This window comes from Heteronotia binoei, chromosome 8 (genome assembly GCF_032191835.1).
Source record: "Heteronotia binoei isolate CCM8104 ecotype False Entrance Well chromosome 8, APGP_CSIRO_Hbin_v1, whole genome shotgun sequence".
NCBI classification, from domain to species: Eukaryota; Metazoa; Chordata; class Lepidosauria; order Squamata; family Gekkonidae; genus Heteronotia; species Heteronotia binoei.
In genome coordinates, this window is record NC_083230.1 from 6,639,007 (window position 1) to 6,659,311 (window position 20,305).

General features: G+C 39.5%; 1 protein-coding gene across 1 annotated transcript in view; it reads right to left on the reverse strand.

The window, feature by feature from the left end:
* Nucleotides 1-20,305, reverse strand: part of RELN (reelin) — a 659,346-nt gene that overhangs the window by 541,614 nt on the left and 97,427 nt on the right. Inside the window, exon 3 of the mRNA XM_060246073.1 lies at nucleotides 19,161-19,296. Within this exon, the coding sequence (XP_060102056.1) occupies nucleotides 19,161-19,296 (136 nt within the window). The remainder of the gene's footprint in view (nucleotides 1-19,160; nucleotides 19,297-20,305) is intronic.

The window sequence follows — 20,305 nt, forward strand, 5'->3', positions numbered from 1 at the left end:
AGCAGTTCAACAGACATTACTATTGCCTGTTAAATTTCTGATAGGCTTTGGTTGACCAGCCATGGAGGGAAGGCTTTCTCTGTTGAAATGTTGCTATACTTATGGAAAATACTCCTGTGAATGGCCTACTAAGTCTCCCATCTGAAAACAGGCACCAAGTGAAAATTAATTTCAGCAGGCTTTCAATTAATATGTTCAATATGTTATTTTAATGTGCTTGTTTATAGGAACTGATTGAACATATGAAGCTGCCTTATACTGAATCAGACCCTTGGTCCACCAAAGTCAGTATTGTCTTCTCAGACTGGCAGCGGCTCTCCAGGGTCTCAAGATGAGGTTTTTTCACACCTATTTGCCTGGACCCTTTTTTGGAGATGCCAGGGATTGAACCTGAGACCTTCTGCTTCCCAAGCAGATGCTCTACCACTGAACCACCATCCCTCCCCTGATTGTAGCTTAATTATCATTCCTAGCTTAGAATAGCTCTGCTGGATCAAAGTGATTCAGAATTCTATTTCTCAAACTGATCAGCCAACCCCTCCCCCCCTCCCCAATGCCTAGAAGTAAAGCCTCAGGCCAAAATCTTTTAACAAATGGCATTCCTTACAACTCAACATCATGACTTTAGCCAGCATCCCTGAATTTGTCCCATCGTATTTTAAAGTCATCTATGGAAATGAACACCACTACATCTTCTGGCAGTGAATTAAATGAACTGTAGAGGGATCATTCCTAGTTTTTTTAGAGCTCAAAGACTGAGAGTTATGGTGAGGGCTTGCTATTACCCCTCCCATCAGCCTCTTCATTTTTAATGGCATCCCATTCGTGGAATACTAAATTATTTGCACTACAAGACTGTGATAGCCGCCTTTTCATTCACAGCTGTTGAAAACCTTTCTTGATTGTTAAATTAACAAGGTCAAATTAAAACAAACACTCTCCATTAGTCAATGCCGTTTTACATCTTGGAAGCAGACCTGACAATCACATTAATAGTAAATGAATTCATTATTATCAATTCATTATGATTACAGTGAATAAGAAATACATTTCGAATTAATAGAAGCTGTACAGGCTACAAACAGGGCCGGCCCTAGACTGTCTGGGACTGTAGGCAAGGCTAAAATCTGGCACCCCTCCCCTGCACTGATAACAGCACCCAGACACATGGGAGGCACCCAATTCAGCACCCCCAGACGGCTGCCCCCCTAGGAAATCACTTAGTCTGCTTCGTGGCAGGGTCAGCCCTGGCTACAAAGAACAGGAGTTGACTAGAAAATCTCTTAGACATGTTCTCCTTAACTGCACTAAACCAATATTAATCTATTCAAGCATTTAAATGAAAGGCATAATATAATTAAAATACATTTTGCAAAGTCGTATAATGTCCTTTTGGATATGTAGACATGAAATGCTCATAAGACACCTTATGAGATACTTATTAGGGAAGTTAAAACTCCCCAGCTACTGATATATAGTCAGTTATTCCAAGGAACGTTTTAAGATACTTGGCACATAAACAAAGATCCTCCAAGAACCACACTAATGTCATACAAATCCTAGATTCAGAATAGTTTCTACAAATTAGGGAAGGCTGAATACTTTTGTTGCAATAGTTTATTCTGCTTTCAAAACTGAAATTTCCTTTTTTATGAACTGGCACATGTTTTCAGGACGGAAGCGGCAGAAGGTTTAGATTTTGATGACCTGATACAGCAATTTGCTATACGAAGAATCTGCCCAGGGCTTTTTTTTTGTAGTAGGAACTCCTTTGCATTTTAGGCCACACACCCCTGATGTAGCCAATCCTCCAAGAGTTTACAGAGCTCTTAGTACAGAGCCTACTGTAAGCTCCAGGAGGACTGGCTACATCAGGGGTGTGTGCAACAAAAGTATTCAGCCTTCCCTAATTTGTATAAACTATTCTGAATCTAGGATTTGTATGACATTAGTGTGGTACTTGGAGGATTTTTGTGTGTGTGCCAAGTATCTTAAAACGTTCCTTGGAATAACTGTCTATATATCAGTAGTTGGGGAGTTTAACTTCCCTAATAAGTATCTCATAAGGTGTCTTATCACATGATCATTTTCTCAGTCCACGTATTAAAACAAGCATCAGGCTTTGCTCTTCTGTTGGCTTCATTTTCATCCTAAAACTCAAAGTTGGAAAGACCATTATTTTATTTTAATATGTTGTTGTTGAGGAAAAGGAAGGACTGTGCAAGCACCAGTCGTTTCCGACTCTGAGGTGACGTTGCTTTCACAACGTTTTCATGGCAGACTTTTTATGGGGTGGTTTGCCATGAGAGTACAAAAGAACTAGACTACAGGTATGTAGTCTTCATCTCAGTTTTTGTGACCTTTTAGTTTGAACTTCTAGGTTTTAACACGCATGATTGCACCTCTCCTTTAGCAGTAAGCTGTTCTTCAGGGATCACTTGTACAAAAAACACAAGTCCATAATTAAAATAATCTCTTCCCAGGCAGATGCTTCAGTTGGCTGCGTTATCATGTGCTGCAAATGGCATCTTGAGGCTCATTAAATGAGCAGCAAATGGCTTTTGAGATGAAGAATGGTAATTTTTCATCTAAATTTGATTCACAAATGTACAAATACTGTGTTACCAGATATGGTTGGAAGCCAATGTAACTACTGGAGATGCTGGACTATGCCTGACAGTTATGAAAATGAAAGAGTGCCAGCTTTTACCCATAGTCAGAAAAGCCTCATACTAACCATCTCTGCACTTAGCAAATATGCATATTCTTCCTTCAATGTGAGCAGACTTAATGCCTGCATGTTTAACTTGCCATCAGAATGTTCTTCATTAAAGACACTGAAATTACTATTCAAGTTATTCTAGTAATCATTTCAACTCAGGCTCATAGCCCCTAACTTCTAGGCAGAGCCCCCCAACCCGTGGCCTACCCTCCCTGCCATCACCATGGCTTCTGCCATGTCCTCCTCCTTCCCCAGCGATTCAACTCATGTAGGAGGGGTATGCTAAAACAGCCATTTAAAGGACCCACTGACCAGACGGGGATGGAGGGGCTACCCATAAGTGGAGGTGGGGAAGGAAAGCCGTGGGTCGGGTTATCTCCCTGCTTTTCTCTGTGCATGTGTGTGTCACAAGCCCTCATTATATACCAATGCAAACTACTTTTGTGGGGTTTTATTGTATCATCTTCATCATAGAATGTCATGGTTCAGACCTTGTTATGTCTTGAAACATAAGCTAATGTACCGCATGGCGACCACTACAGAGGCGACCCAGGGAAACCCATGGGTCCCCGGATGTAGCATGCTAGACGCCCCGCCCATCAAGATCTGTGATGGGAAGTTTAACTGGCCAGGATTGGACTGGTCAGACTGGGGGGCAGTTCTGGGGAATTTATATAAGTGGGACCCGGCCCGCGTGTTCTCTCTGTTGTGATGTACCAGCTAATAAAGTATGTTGCCTTCAACAAGTCTCGTCTTCGAGTGCATTACAGACCTGGATTAATTTTTTGATATTTACAGTGTAATGCTGATAGTATCTTTAAATTTTAAAAGTGGTTTACCTGTCCAAAACTGAAATGATGTACTTAAAAAAAAAAGTCACAAAAACCCTGTGAGGAAGGTTAAGTTATTAGTATGTGACTGACTCAAGGTAACCCAACAATCTGTTTGGCAGACTGGGGATTCATACCTGAGTCTGCCAGAATCTAGTGCAACACTCTCACCAATATATCATGCTGGCTTTCATGTTGGAGCTGCTGTCAGAGTTTTGCTTAACTTTCACTGCCGTTTTAAGGTTCCTATGGCAGCCATTTTGTAGCTGGTTCTCCTTCCTGTGGCAGCCAATTTCAGGTGATGATGCCCACAACACTTTGCCAAAATTCCAATGGTGCTCACATACTTTAAAAAGGTTAGGGATCCCTGCTCTACCAGCATGTAGTTTGAAGATAAGTCAACCTGTCTTATAGATTTGTTATGCTTTGAAATTTTGAGACACATCTATTTATGTATCTAAAATGTTTATCCTGCATTTTCTCCAGATGTTCAGTGTGGATTCAGGGTTCCCAGGCCCAGTCTGGCAAGCTGTGGGAGATGAGGGGGCAGTATAACATGGTCATGCAAGAAGTATTTCATTCTTTTCCTAAAAACTGAGTTTACTAAAACTTTTATTACATCTTGAGTTCAGTTATATTTTTTATTAGGGTTTGTAGAATCTTTCGGGCTTAAGTGCCGTGTTCTACTGGAGAAAGTTTTCCTTCCAGACGTTTCGTTCTCAGCTGCGGAGAACATCCTCAGTGGCGTTGCAGCCGGAGCAGGCGCTCTGACCTTCTTGGATGTTCTCTGCAGCTGAGAACGAAACGTCTGGAAGGAAAACTTTCTCCAGTAGAACACGGCACTTAAGCCCGAAAGATTCTACAAACCCTAATGATGTTACCAGCCGTGAAAACCTGAAATCTTTGATATATTTTTTATCCATACAGATCATAAAATGGATTTGTGTGTGCTACAAAAATTAACATATAAAATTAACATATAGCGAAGTGCTAAAATTTATTAATCTCAGTTGAAAACTTAAGTATGCACATCTCACACACTTAGAAATCAAGATGTGCAGAGCAATTATCATCTTCAGCAAATTAGGCAACTGGCCCCTTACCTCTCCCCCCAGGACTTGGTTATAGTGACCCCTGTAATGGTCACTTCCAGGCTTGATTGCTGTAATTCGCTTTATGTGGGCTTGCCCTTGCAGTTGATCTGGAAACTGCATTTTGCACCAGCATGCCTGCTGACCGCACTGCCTGTGCAGTCATGCATTCAGCCAGCTCTATGCCAATTGCACTGGCTACCAATTGAATACCTGACCCTTCACGGTACTGTTTTTGACCTTTAAAGCCTTGGTGGCCTGGGACCAACATACCTGAGGGACTGCCTTGCCCCATATGTGCCCTGGAGAGCTTTGAACTCTGCCAATCATGATCTGTTGATTGTCCCCAGCCCAAGGGATGTCCATTTAGCCTCAACCAGGACCAGGGCTTTTTCAGCCATGGCCCCAGCCTGATGGAACATGCTCCCATGTAAGATCATGGCCCTGCAGGACCTTCTACCATTCTGCAGGGCCTGTAAAACAGAGCTGTTCTGCCAAGCCTTTGGTTGAGGTGGTGGGCATCCAATAAAAATGTCAGCCTCCCTTGCTGAAGATACCATTTCCACATGGCCCAGATAAAATAAACTTCTGAGTCCATGGAACAGCAGCTGGGCAATTAATCACTGTCCAATGCCACAAAGTCTCAAAAGTTAAAAGGAAGCACTTCTTCACCCAAAGGGTGATTAACATGTGGAATTCTTGCCACAGGAGGTGGTGGAAGCTTCAAGCATAACCAGCTTCAAGAGGGGATTAGATAAACATATGGAGCAGAGGTCCATCAGTGGCTATTAGCCACAGTGTATTGTTGGAACTCTCTGTTTGGGGCAAGTGATGCTCTGTATTCTTGGTGCTTGGGAGGGACAACAGTGTGAGGACTTCTAGTGGAACCTAGGGTTTTTGGCCACTGTGTGACACAGAGTGTTGGACTGGATGGGCCATTGGTCTGATCCAACATGGCTTCTCTTATGTTCTAATGGCTAAGATGCTGCCTAATGTCTGCCTTCGGATGCAAATAAGGGGATCATGCCTTAGCCCACCTTTCTCTGGTATGGATGTATGATGTTTGAAATATGATTTCCTATCCCAACTTCTGTCATACTATTGTATGAATGGAATGTCCCCTTCCTGGCTAACCCCTTCATTCATGAACACATCTCCTTAAGGTGTTTGTCTTACACCTTACCTGAGGCAGTCAGTATGATAAATCTCCTCAGGTGGCAGGGGAACTAATGAGGGTTTATCTGTAGGCCTGGGGCACATATATGACACACAGCTGAGCCAGAAGAACACAGGGATCTCTAAGCACTTCTGGCTGATGGAAGATCTCTAAATACTTTTGTGTATTATATATATATATATATATAAACACACACACACAATGTGATTTGGCTCACAAAATTTCCATTTTTTCTACAGTAGAGAAAAAGGAAGGGAACTTGGCTACAACAGCAAAATACATTTTAACTAGAAAAGCTGTTGCAGAATAAAAGAGGCCTCCCACCAATCCTCTGACAACACTGCAAAATTTTGGGCCATATAATGATGCTATAGTCTGTTACCCCATTCATGAACAAGGCAGGCAGTTTTTAGGGGGGGAAACTATAATAATCACAATTTTTTTAACACAACAGCAAAAAGATACTGATAAGAGAATTAAAGGATGTGAAACAACATTAAAGACAGTTAAGTATTTGGATATACATCTGTCAAAAGGAAATGTTTAAGGACAACTGCAAAAATGTATGGACAACGATACAAGGAGACTTGGCAAATGAAATAAACTAAAATTAGCATTAGCTGAGATGAATATCCACAGTAAAAATGAACTTGCTGCCAAAGTTGAATTTTATGTTTTAGATGCTACCAATTTCTATACAAGAGAAAAAATCTGACAGACTGGCAGAAGCAAATAAATGCATTTATTTGGAATGGCAAAAACCCAAGAATTAAATTTAAAATGTTTCAAGATGGGAAAAAAATAGAGGATTGGCAGTTCCTGATATTAATTAATGTATTTATTTACTATCAAGCACCTAAACTAATTTGGATTGCAAAATGGATTAAAAGTTCAAATAATGTATTAATGAAAGTAGAAGCAGCAGGCTAGAGAATGGACGGCATTATTCTCTTTGGATTGAAAAAGCAACTTTGAAAAATAAAAACCACATGATCAGAGACAGCTTATTTTATATTTGGGGGTCTTTAAGAAAAAGAATCAGCCCCTAGAGTATAAGTCCTTATAAAATAATCTTTGATTTTGGTTGGGTGCATAAACATTAATCAAAAGAAATTTTTTTTCCATCCTTTATTATTTCGATTCCCTGCATTCTTGCCTCTTTACCTTCAAAAATCATTTCAGCCTGTATACCTTCCTTGACATATGTCACCACTCCTCTCTTTCTTTTATCCACCTCTGAAGTGATGAACTCTTTACCCAGTCTATTATAGTGTAAAAGCTTTCCGTCTTTCTGCCTCATGTGGGTTTCTTGTAAGCATGTGATATCTGTGTCGTATTTCTTTAACTGTAAAAAAATTCTCCTCCTTTTCTGAGGAGAGTTGAGACCATTAACATTAACCGAAATAATTTTTAATCTATTTGCCATATTAGCTTCTCCCCTAATCTATTGGAGTCTCTTTTTTTTTTGTAATCTAGTCTCCCTTTTTCTTTCCTCGGTTTGATAAACCTCTCCTTCTTCACGCTCTTCTAGATCTGATAATTGAAGTTCTTTAGATGAATCTACTTGGTCTGATTGCCTCTCTACGTCATTGGAATTTTGCGCCTTGTTTTTCCCTTTTTGCCAGTTACCTATGTGGGTTTTAAAAAAATCCTCCATTTTAGCAATTGAATCTATCTTGTATCTATTATTCCCGTATGTGAACAGCAACCCCTCAGGGATCAGCCATCTATACATAATCCCTTTTCCTTGCAAGGCAAGGGCCAACTGCCAATAATCTTTCCTCCTCCTTCTAACCGACCAGGGTATTTCCTTCATTATTTTTATTTTGACCCCTTTGATAGTCAGCTGCTGGTCTCTTCCTTCCTTCCAAACTCTCTCCTTAATCAGCTTGCGTGTAAATCTTAAGTGGACCTCTCGGCTGAGCCCGTTCTTTCTAGCATAAATAGTATTGACTCTATATACTGAATCAAATTCCTTTTCTACATCTGACTTTTCCATCATCAACGGGTCAGCTAAGGCTTCACTCATTACATTAACCAGATTTTCATTCTTCTCCTCCGGGATGTTTAAAAACCTGAGTACATACTCAGCTTGATCCATTTCCATCTGGACCACTTTCACCTCTGATTTCTCTTGCTTAACTTCTATTTCCTCCATTTTCCCTTCCATTGTTCTAAGTTTGCCTTCTATTAATTTGGTTAATTTAACTACTTCAGTTATATCCTTCTTTGTATCGCTAAATTTATTATCCAGACTTTCCATTCTATTGACAACCCCCTCCATCTGCTTGGTTAGATCTGCCTTCAATTGATTTAAAGCATCTAGATAGCTGGCTTGCATATCTTTAACCACCTCTTGTGATAAGGCAGCACCTACAGCCTTTGGCTGCCCAGGCAAAAATTTTGTTTTCACTGGTTGGGACATTGTATTCTTCTACCAGCAAGAGCAACAGTATCACAATATCACAACACCATGAAAAAAAGGACAAAGACGTAAGTCAAAAAACACAGCTGACCCACCAGCTGCCCAAATCGCAGAGCTTAAAGATGACCACTGTCGATTATCCCTTCATCAGTAGTCAATACAATGGGTAACTCCGCCCACTGTTGATAAAAGCCTGAGTCAGAGTCTACAAGATTGAGCCACCGATGTGAATCTTAATGTGCGTTAAGCATTAATAGTTTTCCTTAAGTATCCGACCTTGGATCCAATTAGATCTCACAGTCCATTCTTGTTTCCTGTTCTTTAAACGGCAGCGCTCCGCGTCTGTCCGCCGCGCCGAATGCTTCTCTGGACGGCCCGCCCCGTATCAGCTTCTCCGCCCGCTCTCCACAGCGTCGACACGCCCGGCCACGTCCCTGCCCGGTCACGCCCACGCTTCTCTTCCGTCGTCAATACTTCTAGTTAACCTTTTCATGACCGGCAATTTCCCCAGAAAAGAACTACATAGGAAGCCTCTTACTCCCCTCCAATTAGTAGTCCGAAATAGAAAAAGGGAGAAAGCTCTTCGTATTGTTGACTTGCCACTCAGGAAGGAGAAGAAAAAAAGGAAATGTCAAATAAACGCCGGCACTTTTCTTTCTAATCGTCCTGCTGCCGCGGTGCAATGCCAACTCGTTTACTCTCTCCCCCAACCGGGGAGGAGCCTAAAACGCTGAGCAGTTAGGAGGATAGCAAATAAACAGCAACAAATGAAAAAAGAAAAAAAAAAGACGTCTTTTCGCCTCTTGTACTCCACCACCGCCAACCACAGCCCACCTCAAGAAACCGGTGGCTGGAACTTTTTCGTCCGTAGACGCCTTCAGCCGCGGTGCACAAGACAAAGGGTGAACACTTGGAGATTGCCCTGACCGGCTCCCCACTATTCCCCTTGCTCTCTAGCGCACTTTACCTCCCTCGACTGGAGGTTGTGCGGACCCGAAGGCCCCCCAACAGGCTGAATTCGCAGTTCGTCGCGAGGAGCTCACTCGAGACGCTACTGCACCGTCCCGCCGGAACCGAAAACTTTAGGGTCTCCAAAGCTGATTACGATAATCTATGTATTATTGGTGACCTAAACGCGGTTGAAAATCCAGAGTTAGATAGAAGTTCAATAAGAGATAAAAGGAAATCTAAAGTCAAAAGTGGTAATACCCTCCCTGAAATCTTTCTGAGAACAGTGGAGGAATTCGCCTTAGTGGATGCTTGGCGTACTCTTAATCCTAATACCAGAGATTATACCTATTTCTCAAATAGACATGCTTCATGGTCCAGGATAGACTCGACCTGGATTTCTTTGGGATTAATGAAAGCGGTACAAGAAGTCGAAATTCTCCCTTCCACAATTGCTGACCATTCACCTATTATGTTATCTTTAAGTACATCAAAAAAGAAGTCAGGATGGAGAATGAATCTAAGTCTGATGAGGGAAAAAAGATTTATCCGATACATAGAGGAAGAAATGAAAAATTTTTTTCATATAAATACCCGGAGTGACGTTTCTTATTCAACTATTTGGGAAACCAGCAAGGCTTTTTTTAGGGGACTGGTCATTAGTTATAGTGCTAGAAAGTGGAAGGAAGACAGCAGTAATTTGACGAAATGGTCGGAATTAATTAAAATTAAGGAATCGCTGCTGAAAACCAATCCCACATTAAAGGAGTTAAGGACAGAGATTAGGAATCTCCAACATAAAGTTCACTTAATTTTTTCAGATCAGGTAGAAAGAAAGATAGCTTATTCCAAAGCTTTTTTTTTTGAGAACGCTAATAAACCGGGTAAGTGGTTGGCGTACAAAGTCAGGAAGGAAAGAGGGAAAAAAGTGATAAAATCGTTAAAGGATAAGAACGGGCAAAATACCTCGGTTTTAGAAGAAATGAAAGTTATAGTGCAGGAGTTCTATAAGAAGTTATATAGAAAACAGGAAAAGCATGAGTCTGAACAACAAGACTATTTGAGGAACAGGGTCCGGACTTTAGTATCCAATGAACAGAAAGAAACTTTAACGGCTCCAATTACGATGTTTGAAATAGTAGAAGCTTGGACAAAAATTAAAAGTAATAAGGCGCCTGGACCCGACGGTATTCCTCCTGAATATTATATAACCTTTAAGGAGAATTTATTAGATCCTTTTAAAAATCTTTTAGATGAGGTTTGGTGTTCGGCTAAAATTCCAGAGTCCTGGAGGTACAGTAATGTAGTTCTTATCCCCAAACCAGGGAAAGATCCTGATAATATTGGAAACTATCGCCCTATATCCTTATTAAACACAGATTATAAAATATTTACGTTGATTTTGGCAAATAGATTAAAACAGGTACTGAGGGAAATCATACATCCTGATCAATCTGGATTTTTACCAAAAAGACAAATGCACACAAATGTTAGGCTGTTATTTAATTTTTTGGAATACTCTGAGTTTAATAGGGACAAACAATTAGCCTTTTTATTTCTTGACGCGGAGAAAGCTTTTGATAATTTAGAATGGAATTTTATGTTGGAACTCCTGGAAAAATCTAATTGTGGGGCAAAATTTGTTGATAATATACGGGCCATATACGACAAACAGTATGCTAAGATAATTGTCAATGGTGACTTAACAGAAGAAATCCATCTTACCAAGGGTACGAGACAAGGCTGTCCCCTTTCTCCCTTACTGTTTATTTTTTCTCTTGAAGTTTTAATTGACTCAATTAGGTTCGATGACAAAGTTGAGGGGTTAAAGGTCAAAGGAGAAAACTATAAAATACTAGCCTATGCAGATGATATGGTTCTTGTGTTGCAAAATCCTTTGGACTCAATAGAGAAGGTTCTAAATCATCTGGAAGAATACGGGAAGGTTGCCGGCTTAAAAATAAATAAAAGTAAGTCGAAGTGGTTAACCAAAAATATGACGGCACAGGCAATTGCGGACTTGGAAAGAATATCAGGATTTAAAAGAGAGAAAAAAATTAGATATTTAGGTATAGTTGTTTCGGATAAGTGTAGTGCCACTTATGAAAATAATTATGTTCCTTTATTAAAAGAAATAGAGTCTTTATTTAAATGTTGGGTTAACTTGAAACTTTCATTTATGGGTAGAGTGTCATTACTGAAAATGAATATTCTCCCCAAAGTTTTATTCCTGTTTCAATCGGTGAATTTTGCTATGAAGGTTTCTTTTCTTAAGAAATTAAATCAATTGGCTAGAAATTATGTTTGGCAGGGAAAGAAACCTCGAATAGGCTGGAAAATACTAGCTGATAAAAAAGAGAATGGAGGTCTCGGGCTACCTGATTTTGAGACTTATCATACTGCTTGTTCAATTTGTTGGTTGAAAGACTGGGTATTGTTAGAAAACACTCGTGTGTTAGCAATAGAAGGGGCCGATTTACAAGCTGGCTGGCACGCTAATATGTGGTATATTAAGAAACCACAAAATTATTTTAAAAATCATTTAATTCGTCAGTCTTTATTGCTAACTTGGACAAAAATAAAAAGGAAAATCTATGATAAAACGCCTAGGTGGTTATCCCCAATGGAGGCATCTATTCGACCACAACTGTGGTCTCCGGAAAAATCTCTAAGATATTCGGATTTATTAGATGAGAACAAAATGAGGAGGAAGGATGACTTAGAACAAAGTGGAATTTCTCTGGATTGGTGGGTAATGACCCAAATTTTGGCTAAATATAATTGTGATAAAATTGTTGGGTTTACGAGAACAAATTTTGATTTTGACATGTTAATAACAGATAAGACTGGGAAAACGATTAAGAAGGTTTACAATTATTTACTACAATTAAAATTGGAGGATGAATCGGTTAAAAACGTAATGATAAAATGGTCATCGAATTTAAAAGGCAATATAACGTTGGAACAATGGGAAATGTTATGGCGGAACAATTTTAAGATCATAAAACCGGTTAACTATCGGGAGAATTTCTTCAAACTTTTTCACAGGTGGCATATCACACCGGTCTTATTAAATAAAATTAACCATGACTTCCCACCTTATTGTTGGAAATGCGGAGTGAAGATAGGAACCTATTACCATTTATGGTGGACATGTAAGGTGTCCAAAAAATACTGGAAAGGTATTCATAGAATTCTGATAGAAATTTTGAAGGTTAATTTTCCGCTTAAACCGGAGTTTATGTTATTATCCTTAGTACGTGGGATGGTTCCTAGAGAGGATGAATTTATTGTAGTTTACATCATAACGGCGGCTAGAATGTTACTGGCTCAAAACTGGAAATCTAAAACATCCCCAAAAAGGGAAGAGCTAATTGACAAAATTATGCAGTTAATGGAAACGGACGTATTGGTTAACACAATACATGGAAAATTGAAGGAGGACGCAATAAAAAAATGGGAAAAGGTATATATGTGGTTAGAGAAAAATTAAAATAGGTCAGGAAAAAAGATTATAATACTCTATACGTTGTATAATGGCAGTTTTATTAAAATTAAAGTTAATTTTCGTTTGGAAAACGCACAATAAGTTGAATATTGGGAATTTTATGCCACAGTTACATCTTAACCGGGAAGAAGGAAGGTTGTTATAGGATAATGTTAATCCTATAAATTCTGGTACAGGGATTGAATAAGATGTTTAAGATTGGATGATATTTAAGGAGGTATGTATTTCATTATTTTGTGGTATGTGTTATGTTATTCTGTTTGTGGTATTACTGTTTTGGTTTTTATGTACTGTTATGGATGAATAAAATTAATGAAACTGAAAAAAAAAAGAAAAGAAAAAAGAAAAAGAATCAGCCCCATGATACTACCAATAATATCACCAATATATGCATATCATAATAAACATGAGAGAAGAAATAATGATTTTTTTTTAACTCACGAAGCTATGATAAATGCCAAAGATGGAATCAACCCTTGGCAAAAGATAAAAGAAGAAGGGAAGAACACCTTCCCTTCTTATATGGCTAATTCACTTTCAGTCAATTTTCAGACTTAAGATCATTTTACAGAAGGATAAAGAGTAAGAGATTTGATTGAGTTTGAAAAACTAATCACATAACACAATGACCATTTGCTAGGACGGCTTTACAAATTATTACTCCAATACAATACAGAGATAGAACAAGTCAAAATATGCATGATAAAATAGATACAGAACATTGACAAAGAGATATCCCTTTCACACTGGGAAAATCTATGGACGAAAGGTATTAAATTTACAACCTGTCAGGTCTTAAGAGAAAATTGGTACAAGATGTTCTTCCGATGGTAGTTTATCCACAAAATGCACAAGAATTATAAAGGAACTTCCTGGAAATGTAAAGAAGTAGAGAGCACATTTTACCACATGTGATGGTCTTGCAAAAAATGTGGAAATAATGGATTGAACTTCATGAAGAGATTCAGAAAATTTTTAAAATTAAATTCCCATTAAATCCAGAGACAATGTTATTGGGATTGATTCCAAATAATGTTGAAAAAACGTCACAAGAATTACTCAGCTATATGTTAACAGTGGCAAGAACATAGTTTGCATCTATTTTGAAGACAGATGACTGTCCAACAAAAGAAGCCTGGTGTGACAAAGTAGCTGAATATGCTGTAATAGCAAAGTTAATGAACCTAGTAAATAAAAGACCAATTGAAGAATTTCAGCAGACGTGGAAAGCATATTATTCATATTATGGTCAAGGGTAATAAGTGAAGTCTATCCTGTATTATTTGATATAAAAAGGCACCTCCTGGAATAATTTGTTTTATTATTTATTTTTATTTAGTGAATTTTTATTTCACCCTACCTCACCAAATGGGCTCAGGGCAGATCAGATCAGAACAATTAAAATCAGCAAGATTAAAACAATTAAAATCAATAAAACATAACATCTGAAACAATTAAAACCACCTGATTTCAGAGCAAGAGACAAAATTGATTGAATTAATACAGTTTCAAGCTGGAACCAGTAAATCAAAAGGATGTCATTAAACTTTGATTGGGGTATCTAAAGATGAAATAGTTTTATTTATTTATTTCTTTTGTTCTATTTAAATCCCACCCTCCCCACTAGAGCAGGCTCAGGGTGGCTTACATGTTCATGTATATACATGAAATAAAAAAGGACTATGGGAGTTGGAGGAAACGAAACTACAGCCAACAGACCCTTATATTTGTTCCCCAGCTTCCTTAGGTCTTTATGCTTTCTGTGGCAAAATGCCCCATTATCTATCAGACTTAACCATTCCAAGCCATCGCAGGGCATTTATGTTGGTTAGACTAAATGCGTTTCCCTCCAAAGTTTTACAAGGGCGATATCATCAAGACCCTTTAGGCGACAGACTCTGTTCCTGTGGAGCGAATATTCCCGACTTAATTCAGCATATATTGCTTGATTGTTCCTTTTATCATAATCTCTGTAAAGATTTATTTTGTAAGCTTTCTTTCTCCCCAGATTTGTCTATTCTGCCACCCTGTTATTATTTATTGAATGATACTGAGGGGGAGGTTAGCGAGGCTGTGGCAAAATTTTTGGCTGACATCAAGGGTTGGTAAAGAGATCTCTGTTCCCAGACCACCACAGTTTAGATACAGGACCTCCATCTTTGTCAGCTTGTAATACCATGGTCAGACCTTCTGAAGAGGAATCGGACCGGCCACCCATCAACAGATAGAGCTGGGTGTCAACTGTGTACTGATGGCACCCCAGCCCAAACCTCTGGGCAATCTGGGCAAGGGGGTGCATGTAGATGTTGAACAACATTGGGGAGAGAAATACCCCTTGTGGCACACCACATACAATTGGATGCCATCCGGATAGCTCCTGCCCTATCGCCACCCTTTGTCCCTGACCCTGGAGTAAAGAGGAGAGCCACTGTAAGGCCAACCCCTGTATCCCAGCGTCAGCAAGGCAGTGGGTCAGTAACTGATGGTCGACCGTTTCGAATGCGGCCAACAGGTCTAAAAGCATCAGTACCACCGAACCACCTCTATCCAGTTCAGCAAGGAAGGCCAATTAAATTTAATTTGGATGCCCGCTGATTAATTCGAAGGCCTGGTGGAACAGCTCCGTTTTGCAGGCCCTGCAAAACAATAACTGATCTCTAATGGGAGCATTTTCCACCTGGCCCTAGTCGAGGCTAGGCAGAAAACCCTTAGGCTGGGGACAACCAGCAGATGTTGACTTATTGAGCATAAAGCCCTTCGGGGCACATACGGGGAGAGGCAGTTCCTCAGATATGTCGGTCCCAGGCCATGCGGGGCTTTGAAGGTCAATACCAAAACCCTGAAGTGAATTCGGTATTTGATAGGTAGCCAGTGCAAATGGTGCAGCGCCAGTTGAAGGCATGTCCACTGCTGCATTTTGTACCAGCTGGAGCTTCCATATTAGCCCAAGAGCAAGTCCACATAAAGCGAGTTACAGTCTGGAAAGTGACCATTGCAGGGGTCACTATAGCTGAGTCCTGAGGAGAGAGGCAGGGTGCCAGCTGGCTGATCTGCCCAAGATAATAAAAGGCCAACCTGACAACTGTGGTGACCTGGACCTCCATAGGGAGTGAGGCATCCAGGATCACTCCCAGGCTCTTCATCTTCTGGGCTGGCACAAGTGGTGAGCCATCCAGGGCTGGGAGCCTTATACTCAGTTCCACTCCACCCCAGCTCAGCTACAGGACCTCCATCTTCACTGGATTAAGCCTCAGCTGGTTCTGCTGCAGCCACCAAGCCATGGCCCCCAGTTCTGCAGCAAGATGATCCGTGGCAGTGTCTAGACAGCTATTCATCAACAGATAGATCTGGATGTCATCTGCATATTGGTGAGAACCCAGCCCAAACCCCCAGGCTAGCTGGGTGAGGGGATGCATACAGATGTTAAACATCATTGGTAAGAGAATTTCCCTCTGTGGCATGCCACATTCAAGTGGGTGTTGTGAGGAGATATGCACCAAGTACCACCCTCTGTCCCTGACCATGGCGAAAGGAGGAGATCCACTATAAGGCAATCTCCTGAATTCCTATGTCAGTGATAACAGAGAGCGGAAGAAATTATATTCACTATTAGTGTATAATGGGGTTTTTTAATAGTTATGTATATATGTTATAATCTATATATCTACCTAATAATACCAAGTAAGCAATATTCAGAGTATATTTTAAGAACAAAGAATCATATATGTTACTTTGAAAACCTTATTTTACTCTGTTAATAATCTGACATGCTTGGGTATTTTTTGTTTCTTTTTTAGTAAGAATAGGGACACTGAGAAATTATTGTTGAGAAATTAAGCTGAAAAGATATTGTACTTTTGTTATACGTATCAAACATCAAAACTGTGACCTCAAAATGTACTAACTGTTGTTGATTAATGACTTTCTGATTTTGATACCCCCTTTTCTGTATCCTATTACCTTAACAATAACAGTAATAATAAAACTTTGTTACAACACATTGCATACACAAAAGGCATGAATGTTACTACAAATTTACTTGCTTTAAAATTACCTGTCCACAATTCCTGGGATGTATGTAGACCCAGAAAGCCAGTTAACTGTAAATGTCCACAAATAGAGGGAACTTGGCCAGCCACCATGTGGCACGCCACCAGAGCTTCTATGCAAAACTATTCCAAATGCGACTCATTTTAAAGGACAGATAAATCACCAGTGTAATTATATGAGTCATTCAGTTCAAACAGAACCAACAATACAAAGTAGGTACCATTTTCTAATGCCTTATTTGCAAATCTTAAGATATCCTAAACAGAATCATTTATCCAATAATATACAAATGATAGTAAATCTATCTATCTATCTATCTATCTATCTATCTATCTATCTATCTATCTATCTATCTATCTATCTATCTATTGGATTTCCATTCAACCCTCCCCAAACGGACTCAGGGTGGATCACAACAGCAAATAAAATTCATCACAATAAATGACAATTTAAAATTACATTGATTTAAAATAATTAAAACAATAAATCACAGACAGCAATATTAAGGTGACCTATTTGGGCCACACAGATAGAATTAAGTGCTTTAATAAACTGGGAATTAGAGCAGGAAGGCCAACTAGAACGGATGCCCGCCGCCTCACCCAAAGTCCTAGTAGAACAGCCCTGATCTCCAGGGGGAGTTGATTCCACCAGGTCAGAACCAGGGTAGAAAAGGCCCTGGCCCTGGTCGAGGCTAAATGGACATCCTTTGGATTGGAGGTAACCAGTCCATATTGATCCTGTGAGCACAAAACTCTTCTGGGCACGTATGGGAAGAAGCGGTCCTTCAGATAAGTAAGTTCCAGGCCACGTAAGGCTTTAAAGGTTAACAACAGAATCTTGAAATGGATCTGGTACTTGATTGGCAGCCAGTGTAAGTGGCACAATACTGGCCGCATACGATGCTATTAGCAGGCATGCCGCTGCGTTCTATACTACCTGGAGTTTCCGGATAGCCTCGAGGGCAGTAATATAATTTGTATAATATTGGATTACTATTAGTAATGATCAAAGAGGGTTTTTTAAGCAAAGGTTCTCTAGCTTTGAAAAGCAGGATAAAACTGCAGATTGAATTCAGACATTTAGTTGTACATCATAAGATAGCTAGGATGGTCTGTAAACTGGTCCACTCAGAGCAGTGTGCCACACAGAAAAAAAGTATCTTACCTGAAGATAGATCCAGATGGGTATGGGTAGCTGGTGGGTCTGAAGCAGCAGAACAAAGTTTGAGTCTAGTGGCACCTTTAAGACCAACAAAGTTTTATTCAAGATATAAAGCTTTCATGTGTGTGCACACTTCTTCTTTGGGGAGGGACGGTGGCTCAGTGGTAGAGCATCTGCTTGGGAAGCAGAGGGTCCCAGGTTCAATCCCTGGCATCTCCAAAAAACGGGCCAGGCAAAGAGGTATGAAAAACCTCAGCTTGAGACCCTGGAGAGCCGCTGCCAGTCTGAGAAGACAGTACTGACTTTGATGAACCAAGGAGGGTCTGATTCAGTAGAAGGCAGCTTCATAGGTTCATAGGTTCAGATGCACATGAAATCTCATACCTTGAACAAAACTTTAAGACTCAAACTTTGGCCTTAAAGGTGCCACTGGATTCAAATTTTGTTCAATATCTTACCTGCTTCATCTATACCTGCTGCTTCTTGCAGCATTTCAAGAAACCTGCATGTTTCAGCCACCATGCTTAAACAAACTGTCAAACCGTTCTGGTGGCTTCATATTAGAACAATTTATGAGTGTCAAAACTCATAAAACTGCCAAAGTTATCAGAAGGCACTTCGTATAAACCAAGAAAGTAACTGCTTAATCCTCCCCAAGTCTAACAATCAGGGCTTTTTTTTAGTAGAAAAAGCCCAGCAGGAACTTATTTGCATATTATGCCACACCCCTGATGTCACCATTGTTTCACACAAGGCTTTTTGGTAGAAAAAGCCCAGAAGGAACTCATTTGCGTATTAGGCCCCACCCCCTGATGCCAAGCCAGTTGGAACTGTGTTCCCATGCGTTCCTGCTTGAAAAAAGCCCTAACAATTATCTCCATTTTAAATACAGTTATTTTGCCTGGCAGCAATTGTTGATGGCCTCCTGATCTTTAGCAACTCTATGATTTCCTACTGAATTAAGGTCCTCAAATATAATTCATTGACACTGAGATTTATGAATGTGCGTGCATTATTTCCATAGATTTGGATCCAAAAGTACCCTTCTGTTCATGGAAGAATCATGTTCACAGAAGAAGTCTCCTCTTCAAGGAAGGACACCTTCCATTCACATTATCCTTTTATGAACAGAACAATTCTACAGTAATCTGGTGGATCCAATCCATTAGGTGGTTTTTTTCTGCAGATATGCCACAGTGAAAGAACCTTAGATTAGCAATATCAATAACAGCACCAGATACTTACATAAAATTCACACAGCCAGTTCCTGCGGGTGGGGCAATCCAAACAAAACTGAGATTTGTTGTTGGTAAATGGCTTACATGTGATGCAACCACACTGCACATGAACTGATTTCCAAACTGGTGATCAGACATAATTCCTATGATAAAACATAAAATAAGAATGGAACATTAGCATTTAAACACAAAGTCCACCCCCCTGGAGATTTACGATTGTGTTAAGTAATGAATTAAAACAAGGGTGTTTAATCAATTGGGTGTCAGCTAAAAATGCAGGATACTGTTAATTTTCAGACTTTTGAACTTAAGTACTCAGTTAAACAAAACAATGTTTGATGAAAATTCATCAATATACTTTCCTAGTGTAATACTTACAATTTCTTTTTTAACATAGCACCTAAGGAAATACTTTGCCTGTGATTACTTACAATAAATATTGACACTGCAAGCGAAAAAAAAAATCACATTGCTTGATTAAATGCACAAAAAAGAATAGCAGGATAGAGTTCCCAAGTAAAATTACTAAGAATATTTAAAGGGCATGTATATTTCTTGCAACAGTCAAACGCACATCCCTGCACTAGGTAGACTTGCACAGCATTTTTGCTACATGTTTATATACTGAAAGTCCAGCAGTTTCAATTGACCCTGCAACAATTTAAATAACAAAGGTAATTAAAAGAAAACAAATACAACAAAGTTACCATGAACTGATGGTTCACAAATACACTTTTCCCCACGTAAGACATTCTGACTTTGATGGTTCACAAATACACTTTTCCCCATGTAAGACATCCTGACTTTGTTCTGGTATTTACTTGTACAGAATAAACAAGGCATGAATTAGCAGCTTATAGACATAATCAACGCCCATTATGACAACAGTGGCTTTCCCATTTCCCATGAAATGCATCAATCTCAGATTCATGGATGATCATTGCAGCCTTTGCCATTCACATGAAACTATTATAATGGGATGTTTTATTCCCAGATGTAATTAAACAATCTGGACTAAAAGTTTCCAAAAGAATGTATCTATTTCTATTTTATTATCATAACGAACACATTTAGCACAAGATATCTCCAAGATCTGTCTCTTAAAGGCTGTCTATCAACCTTTGAATCTGATAGTACAAAATGAAATAACTG